Here is a 10264-nt window from a genome sequence, read left to right on the forward strand (position 1 = left end):
GAAAACAGTCCAGTTTGCCAATACTAATTAACAAAATATTTTTCATTGAAAAAATATTTAAAAAGTTACAGACAACTGGAAGAAATATAGACGATCATGTGAAAAAACTTAAAAGAAATGACAAAAACAAAAAAAACCCCAAAAAGCAACAAAAATAAAAACCACACCTGCACACCAAAAGGTTAAATAGACTGTTATTAAGAGGGTTTGATTTTTACTTATGATTTGTTTTGATCTCAAAAATGTATTTACTTTATGTTTTAACAGTGGAGCTTTGTTTTAATTGCCTAAGACACCTACTCCTCCTTCCCTATCTGTATCTTACCTGGAAACTATTAATTAACACATTTTACCCAAAGTTTACTGTACCTTAACATTCATTATTTCCTCTCTTATTTAGTATCACTGTGGCATTGAAATGGCAGCCAGGTACCAATGTAACATACAATATACCATATCCCATATCTTACTAAGTTGCTAAGTATTTCTTTGAAATGTCTAGGGTTAATGACAACACCCTTTGAAGTCTATTTAACCCCAACCTCCTTAAACCTGAATCAATTTTCATTCATTTTTTTATTGAACAAATTCTAATCCAATCAAAAACAAGGTGAGAGAAAATTAAAGCACCAGAGGAACTTGAAAGGCCTCCTGATACATTCTCTTTTTCTTTGGAAAACTATATACACATACCTCTAGTATCAAGTTTTGTTTATTTTGTCCTAAATTCCTCTTACTATACTCTAGCCTTTACTATATATTTTTTAAAGAAGATAGCTACAGTCATCACAAAACAAATCCCACTATAACCTATTCTACAGGAAGATTCTAAGCACTATTGGACACTGTAGGCCCTTAAAGATTTCTAAACTGTGCACATGTGGGTCTTCTCATAATTCCTCTAAGGTACAGTATGTTCGCCTTTCAATTACCATCAATGCCTTTCTCTAATTTCCCCTTAGATTTGGGGAGCCAGTGAGAGCTGAGAGTCAAGATTCCCAGTTTTCAGACCTAGCCCACACAAGCAACTGTTGGACACTGGACAGATCTCTGAGCTTACCTACCTAGATTCCAGTTTTATTTATATAAAATGAGAAGATTTGACCAGAACTGTGTTTCCCAATCTTTTTCACATTGTAAATAATATTTGTTCGGCACACAGACCAACAGAAGAGCATTTGGAGGCATCAACACGGTATTTTGTGAAAAAATTATCACATTTCCTTTACATAATTATAGAAGAAAATTAAAATTTAAATGAGGTTTGTAGTAATATGAATTAATTTCAAATCCAACCTTTTTCACATCAGGAACAATATTTCAAAATAACAATGGTGTTTATTTTTGCAGAACATACATGCACTATTAGCAGTCATCTTGCAGCAAGCTAAATGACACATCAGATGCACATGACTAGGAAATCCAATACAGGTGAATACAGAAAGAAATTCAAGCCTAGAGCTGGGCTTCCCAGGGCAACCAACATCCCTGCTACCCTCTGCTCTCATTGACAGCGGACTACATCGTGTGCTGTGTGACATGCTCATCAGGCACCGGGAATATAAACTCCAATAGTAGCTCCATGATCCCTTCTCCACAAGAGGCAGTTGCATACTCTGTAGTTAGCTGAAGTAGATTCCAAATAATAAAGCACCTCCTCTAATGCGTTGAAAGTATCAAAAGGAGCAGTAACTGCGGGTTGTTGCTCATCGTGTTATCTGCTCAAAGGAACCCCACAGTCTTCCTTCAGATCCCACTCCACTAGGGCCACCCTCCAGTGAGCCACATAACATCAATGGGAAGCACTGGATTAGAAGACCTCTAGCAAAATCTAAAATTAAACAGTATTGGAGTAATCATTTGATAACTGTTTACAACTATTAGACTTTTGTTTTTGTTCTTCATTACCAATTCCTGGAAACACAACATAATTTAAAAAACTAAAATTGAAGAGGTATTACATGCACATGGTAAAAAATATTCCAAAATTACAGTCTCCCACCGTTGTCCTCAAGACTACCAGTTCCCCTCACTGCAGACAACCACTGTTACCAAATTCTCATGTATCCTTTGACACACACACAGACACATACACACACACACACCCCTATATGTTATATATATATATATATATTTTTTTTTTTTTTAAACCACACAAATAGCAACATACTAAACATGGAGTCTCCTGTCTTGCTTTTTTTCCTCTTAATATAACTTAGACATGGCACCATAGCCGAATACATAGTATTGCCTCATTACATTAAAGGCTGCCTAGTATTCCATTGAAAAGATACAGCATTATTTACTTAACCACTCCCCTACTGACTTATGTGTAGGTTGTTTCCAATTTTTTGCAATGACAAACAATGCTGCCACAAATATTTTTATATGTTCATTTAACACATATGTAAAATATTTGAGGATGAAATACTTAAATGAAATTGCTAAATCAAAATATACTTGTATTAAAATGATTTCCATATTGCTTTCCATAGAAAATGAACATTTTATATCCCCACCAGCAATATGAGAATGCCCATTTCCCCTTCCTCTCAACCTCCCCAAGTTATATTATGTAATCAATTATTCCTAATTTGATAGGTGATAAATAGTATGTTGTAGTTTTAACTTATATCTTCTTTATAAATAAAATTGCACATCTTTTCATATGAATTCTCTTTGCTCATTTTTTCTGAGTTATTTTCTAGAAGCTGTTTATGTATCAAGAGGAAAGGACTCCTTTGTGAAAAGTATACAAATAAACTATTACTAATCTGTTTCTCTTTAACTTTATGATTTTTTTTTCCTCTGTATAGAATTTCATTTATGTTGTAAAAGTGAGCAATCTGGCTTCAGTTCTGTTTTATACTTTGAAAGGTCTTCGCCATGCCTAGATTACATTACAAATAATTATCCTATGTTGTTTTGTTTCGTTTTCACATTTAAATCTTCTGTCTCACCTGGAAGCCAACTTTCTATTTTTCTAGATGATTAACTGGCTATCTCAACACTGTTTATTAAATAACTCTTTTCCATACTAATAGGTAAGGGTAGCATACATTTTGATACTGTAAGTTCTTATTTATGTTTAAGTCAGTTTCTGGCCTCCACTCTGTTTCACTGCTGCCATGTGCCAAAACTGCATTACTTTTCAAAACATTTTAAAATTAAAATCAATTTACATATAAATGGTAAAATTAAAAAGCCAGAATTTGTTGGCTATTTTAATGTAAGAATCATTTTGCAGTTCCTAAACTGAATTTACAGAATAAAGTTCCATACTATCATTATGCAATCAATCATGCATTGTGGTTGATACTTTTTTTGGAGCCCAATATGAACTTCAAGTCTTTCTTGCTATATTTATGTACCATACCTAAAAAGCCAGTTTTTCCTTAAATTTGTACATAGTTTTTTTCCCAAATTATAAAATCAATACATAGTCTCTGTAGACAATCTAAAAAATTCAAAACACATCTCCCAGAGATAACCAACCTTTATATTTTGGTGTATTTTTTTCTGGATTTTAATAAATGACTATTTTGCAATCTGATTTTTTCACATAATATACTAACAGCATTGTCCCATATTACTCTATATTCTTCTAAAATATCATTTTAATGACATAAGTTCTACTATATGAATGTGCCCAATTTATATAACCATTTCCCAATTGTTGAATATTTGAGGTTGTGCCCTGTGATAACTATCATCTATTGATTAATTCTTGCAAAAATGCTTGAGTTTCAAGCACTGTGGTAAGTACTGATTGTATAACAGTGTGCAAAAAATGAACACATTACCAGCATTTATGGAGGTTACTGGGGAAAACAGACATTAATCTCCAACATATATAAAATTACAACTATAGCAAGTGTTATGAAGGAGAGTTTATGGAATTCTGAGAGTCTATGATAGGGAAGGCTTCCCTGAGGAAAGGTAAATCAGAGTTTAGGTGAAGGAAAAGGAAAAACATTCTAGGCAGAGGGAACAGCAGGTACAAAGGCCTCATTGTGGAAGGGAGCATGGCAAGAATAAGGGACTGAAATAAGGCCAATATGGCTGGAACACAAAGAGCAAGGCAAGAAGAACATGGCTCAAGCCATGGCTGGATAGAAAGGTAGGGGCCAGACTATGCAAGACCTTGTAAGACATGTAGACGCCACCACATAAGACATGTAGCTTTGTCCTTACCCTAAATGCAATGGAAAGCTACTGAAGCATATCAAGTAGTAGGGTGATATAATCAGGTTTGCATTTCGAAAAGATCCCTCTGATTACAGTGTAGAAAACAGATTAGAAGGGAACAGAGTGGACTGGGTGTAGGCCAAGATTAGGAGGCTACTGTTGTAAATGCATCCAAAAATGCTAGTAGTTTAGACTAAGGTGGTGATGGATAATGAAAAGAAGTAGATGGATTCAAAAGATAATCAGATTTTGCCAAAAGATTTACATTCATAGATTAAAATCCCTAAAGCTAGAATTATTGGGTCAAAAAACAACATTTCAAGGATTATGATATGCATTGCCAAGCTGCCCTGCCAAGAGCAGTTTACTCATTCGTGAATTACCTTTTATCTGTTCCTCTATCAGAATTTTAAAATTCTTTTGAAATTCCTTTAAAATGACTTAATCCATACTTCCTTCATGAAGCCTTCCCTGACTCCCCTTTTTGCCTGCTAGTTGGTCACTAACATGTTCTCCTTTGAGTCCTTGCTTTCTTATACACATCTGTCATAATCAAACTACATTTGACTTATGCTTACATGTCTATCATTTCTACTATATTGTGAGAGTCTAAAGGATAAAAGTTGTTTAAAATGACCACACCAAAAATAGCTCAATATACATAGTAAGTTCTCATTAAGTGTTCACTGAATGAACCGAGTATTACCAGATTCTACTGTGTCCAGATTTAAGAGGGACCTCCCTGCTTTAGCCTCTAATTTACTGATTGTGATTTTAAAGCTAATAAAATTTGGTACTCAGGGCTTCAAATGCCTACTTAAATAGAGTGACTAATTTTGTTTGTGGAAAATCACTAAATCTCAGCAGTGCTCCTGAAAAAAACCTTTCTAATAATTATATCAAATCGGTATTATGTGATCTTAAATTTTTTTAGATGGTTTAAGTGAAAAAAAAATTTTTTAAGGCTGTGAACAAACAAGACTATTAGAGAAATTATCTGTAATTTGAGTTGTCGATAAATGCTATAGTTTTCAAAACAGTACTCATCTCAAACTTGATCTGCCACTTCACAAAAAAAGTGAAGGTATTAAGCAACGACATAAACTTATATATAGCATTTCAGAATAACCAATTTCTTATGTTGAAGAACTTGATTTCATGTTTAACAGCTAGCATCCAGAACAATCTACTAAAATTTTCATTATCTGGAGGAAGACTGGGGGGGGGGGGCGAGTGGCAGAGTTCTGTACAGTAATCTTAAAGACAAGCAGCTCCCTCTATAGTCTGTTTGGCCTACTTTGTTTCATTACTTGCTACGTGAACATCTCACTCACACTCTTCTATTTACTCCTACTCTGCATCTCAGCAGGGAAGCTTTTTGAGAGGATAATTCTGTTTAACTTGGTGCTGAGAAAACTGAGAGAGCTTTCTTAGCTCAACATGGAGTTATGTCAAGCAACTAAGCAAGAGTTGGGATATGGAAACTCAGATCCACCTGAGTCAGGTCCTCACAACGAAGCCTTAGGATTTCATTTGAAGTGAATTCCCAGAGCAGTTACACCCGTATTCAAATCCAAGTGAAAAAACACTGCCCTGTACTTTAGTTATTTATAACCTTGCTTCTCTCCATTAAAACATATTACCAAAACGTTGTTAACATTGCTCAATACACTGTGACATCAAAACAGTGCTCAAGACATTTTTTCAATGAGTGAAGAAAAGCAAGTTTTTTGGTTTTTGTAAAAGTAATTCCATCACTCACTCACATGAAAATTTAAGTGATTCTCTCAGGAATCAACATCCTCAAGGATTAAATCAGTCAGGATTTACCATTCAAATTTGACTATGCCACTTTTTTTTTAAATACCTTTTCAAATTTCAGCAACACAAGACACAAGAGCTTTTAAACCTAAGATAGCTAATTTATTTCTTAAATTACTCAAGATATGCCCTCAAAACGCACGACAATCAGAAGTCAACTGGACTGTTTTCTAAAGCAGAAAAACACCTTTTATGCAATAGAAAAACTGAACTAGTAAAAATGTGAAAAATCAATCAGTTCAGAATTTATAATACAAATATGAAATGGCCTCATTATTTGGGAGAAAATTCTACTTTTCAGGACTCATTTATAAAAAGTAAACTCAGTTTAAAAACAGCTTTTCTTGGGGCGCCTGGGTGGCGCAGTCGGTTAAGCGTCCGACTTCAGCCAGGTCACGATCTCGCGGTCCGTGAGTTCGAGCCCCGCGTCAGGCTCTGGGCTGATGGCTCAGAGCCTGGAGCCTGTTTCCGATTCTGTGTCTCCCTCTCTCTCTGCCCCTCCCCCGTTCATGCTCTGTCTCTCCCTGTCCCAAAAATAAATAAACGTTGAAAAAAAAAAATTAAAAAAAAAAAAAAAAAACAGCTTTTCTCCAAACCAAGATAAAGAATTAAGGACTTCCAAAATTACCTATTATATATGAAAGACTTAAGTTTCTGGTACTTTATATAACATAGATTTATCATGTGTTACTATTTTTCATTAATTTATATAATTCATAAACATATTAACATAGTTTATACTTTCAAACAATAAAATGGTCTTCATTAAAAATTCTAGCACTCAGACTTCTATTACTAAGCCAGATTGACCTTTTATGTTAATTATTTTCAAATTTATTTTACTAGGAACACTGGACTAGTTTTCTTTGGGGAGAGAATTTGGAAGCAGATATTGTACACTTTTTGTTTATGATTAATACTCATTTTACTGGGAGTTTCTAACATGTTAAAAATGCTGGCTTAATTTCTGAGAGCTATAAACTCTAAATGTTTGCCAGTGACTTCAAATTTTTCACCTGTTGAAGAAACACAAAAGTTTTGTTTGTAACTGAACTATATTTACAGCAAACTCAATTTGATACACCTTTAAAAGTTTCAGTTCCTTTGTATTAAGTTTCTTATCTTTCAATGTATGTACAAAAAAGTATTTCATATTCATTTACATTATACATTTCAAAGTATATTTTTTAAAAGTTTTTTTTTTTAAGGGAGCTGGTAATCAATTGTAAGATGTCCAGGAGGGAAGAAATAAATATTTATCACAGAATAGTCCCTGTGTCTATCTTTTTATATATTAAGAAACACAAAAGTACCTCATCATCATTATTTCTTGAAGAATGTTTTCTCACATTATAGAATTACTGCTAGATCACAGTAGATCTTCACCCATTTCCAGAAACAAAAGTTTTCTATAAAACAGCTTGAAAATCACTCAGGGATACATATTTAATGACTTGTGTAGGGGGGAAAAAACAAAAAAAACCCAAAAAACAAAAAAACTATGTGTAGAAAAGTAATCCAAACCATACAAACTTTAATACACAGAGATGCCACAGTATATCCTATTAACGTGTCACTTTACGATTTGGAAATCTGGCTAAACTGAGCTATATCAACGTCACTACCTTATTATTTCTCTGTACCTGAAGTGAGAACAAATAGTATATTACACTGAAATTCCAATTAGAAACAAAGACAGCACCGATAAACACATAAAAGGGCAGAAAATCTATCCTTCAGAACTCTACTGCCTCTATTTTCCAGCCTCCAAAATTTCAGGTGTTATCCTTTCAACAAATTAACAGCACTCAAATTCCCCATCTTACAAGGGTCCCTATCATCAAAATCGTTTTCGTTATTTTTAAAAAGGAATGCTCTGTCAAATCTCACTAACACCGCTGAAATTTTTAACAAAGAGAATTCACAGTAAAAGATAACTGCTTGAAAATGAGTGCTTGTGTTTGGGAAAGTGTTATTATCTGGGTAGTCCACAGAAACAGCAGTAATAAGAGGAATGGTGATTAGGGCAAGAAGCATCAAGTGGGAAATGCCTTCTAAAATCCCATAGGGCAATAATACATCGCTAGAGGTAAGTGCATCCCTTTCTAGGAGGCAGCTCCGTTATTTCATGCAGACAGTTCAAAGCATGTAGAAAACCAAAACAATTTAAAACCTTGTAAATTTGGCCACTACTTATTTATATTATCTTAAGTCCCCAAGAGCTTTTGAGAATGCAGATTCTGTCACTGCTGTCTCCCCACCCCACTCGTTCATCAAAAACAGTTTTCGTTTTAAAGATACGTGCATTTAAAACGCAATACTGCAACTCAGCACAGAGCATTTCTAAATGTTTGTGTTGCTGAGTTCAGCTGTGGTTCATAAGAAATTCACGCTACTGAGTGGGATATTTTACGTTGGGCAACAAACACACATTTCCTACTTCCATGGATCCACGTTTCCGTCAAAGCATTGCACCTGAGGATATTGCCCTGTCCCCAGACTCTGAGGCTTAAACTCTAAGGAGTCACGACCTGCACTCACAGCAGAACCACATGGTCACTTCAATGAGAAAGATTATTTGGCCCCAGGCGCCACTCTTCAGCCCACGGCACCTCCGGAAGGGGCAGAGGAGAGCGCAGGCGAGAAGCGAGGAGGAGAGGCAGACCACAGAGAGCTGACACTTCCTCACTCCTCTTAAAGCCATTTCCAGAAAGGGCACTTGGGAGACGCAGGGGGCTGTCTGCAGTCCCACCAGCGGCCGACCTCTGAGCGCAGCCCTGTGAACCCGTTCACGGAGGACATGGCGCGGCCACCTGGCCCATCCTGCAGGGCCAGAGCGCTGTTCGCGGGCGCTCGCTTCCCCCTGCCCGAGACCCGGAGTGCGGATCCGGCCCCCGGCCGCCGCACGCAGTGTAAACACTAGGCACTCAGCGCCCGCCGCCTCCCCGCCGGGGGAGGAGGGGGCGCAGCGCTCGCGCGGACCCACATTTCTGCGCCTCTTGTCACGCACCGGGGGAAAGGCGAGGAGGGCGGAGGGGAGGGAAGAGGCGGCAGCGATGCACCGAGAGCCGGCGGTGCGCGCGCGTGTGCGCGGCGGGGAGGGCAGCCCGGGCGCCCCGCCGGCTCCCGCCCGCGCCCCGCGCCCGCTTACCTGCCGGGGTCGCTCCGAAGACTCGCACCACGGGCACCTTCTTGACAGGGGCCTGGGTGAGGGGGGATTGGCAGATATCCAGCCCCTGCAGCGGGCTGGCCATGTAGTAGTCGGCAGTCACTATCCTCACTGAAAACATGTTCGCCGCCGCCGCCACCGCCTTCTCTTCACGAGCGATCTGGCAGCGGCAGCAGCAGCGGCGGCGGCGGCTTCTTCCGCAGCGACGGCCCCACAGCAGCGGCGGCGGCGCCCCCTCCCCTCCTCGGCTCGGCCCCCTCCCCTCACACACAGACACCGGGAGCAGCGGCGGCGGGCCGGGCGGTGTTGGCACTGCTGCCGCCGCCTCCTCAGGAGCACCTGGCGAGGGGCAACAGGAGAGAAGCCCTGGCGCTATCGTCGGTGCTGGTGCTGCCGCCACTGCCGCCGCCGCCGGGAATCACACGGGCTCCTCGGTCCCAGGCTGCAGCTCTTGTTGCCATGATGATGATGTCACGGACGCAACCACTGGGGGAGGGGAGATGGGGTTGTGTGTGTGTGGCGAAGGGAGGGCGGTGAGTAGTTGGGGGAGGGGACGCGGCGGGAAAGGGAGGGAGCAGGGCGGGCGCCCGAGCGGGACACCCAGGCGGGGGCCGAGAAGGTGTTTTCTCCCCCGCCCCCAGGCTCGCAGCGAGGGAGGAGGCCGGTGGAAACCGGGACTAGCGCCTGGCGCGGGGAATCGATGACTCGGCCGGTGGGCACGGCCACCTGGGCGGGGGCAGCAGGGGGGGGCGGCGGAGCGCCGATGTCATGGATGGGCTCGTAGGGGCTTGCGGGAGGGGGCCGCCAGTGTTCGGGGCCGTTTTGGTGGCTAGGAGGGATTGGCCGGAGCTGCGGTGCTCGCGCTTGCCTCGCCGACCGCCATTTCACATCCTGCGAAGGAGGCGGGGGCAGCCGAGGAGACGGCTTTTCACAAGGTAAGAAAACCCGCCCGCGGGAGGAGGGAGGCGAGGCGCAGATCTCGTGCCGCCGCGGCCTCGCGGGAGGGCGGGCGGTGGAACGGGCGGGGCCGGGCGCGGACGCAGCCGGCCCTTCTCAGGTAACGCCGCGGCTCCGCGCGTGGCCCGG

At 40.6% G+C, this 10264-nt stretch overlaps 1 protein-coding gene across 2 annotated transcripts in view; it reads right to left on the reverse strand.

The window, feature by feature from the left end:
• The window catches only part of REV3L (REV3 like, DNA directed polymerase zeta catalytic subunit), a 175608-nt gene extending 166199 nt beyond the window's left edge, over positions 1-9409 (reverse strand). For both annotated transcript variants that reach the window (XR_007152156.1, XM_047858675.1), the window contains exon 1: positions 9161-9409. Coding sequence is in view for 1 of the 2 variants with exons in the window: in XM_047858675.1 (XP_047714631.1) it covers positions 9161-9299 (139 nt within the window). In the remaining variant the exon portion in view is untranslated. The remainder of the gene's footprint in view (positions 1-9160) is intronic.
• Positions 9410-10264: the final 855 nt, after the last annotated feature.

The sequence above is a fragment of the Prionailurus viverrinus genome, chromosome B2 (genome assembly GCF_022837055.1).
Source record: "Prionailurus viverrinus isolate Anna chromosome B2, UM_Priviv_1.0, whole genome shotgun sequence".
Classification (NCBI taxonomy): domain Eukaryota; kingdom Metazoa; phylum Chordata; class Mammalia; order Carnivora; family Felidae; genus Prionailurus; species Prionailurus viverrinus.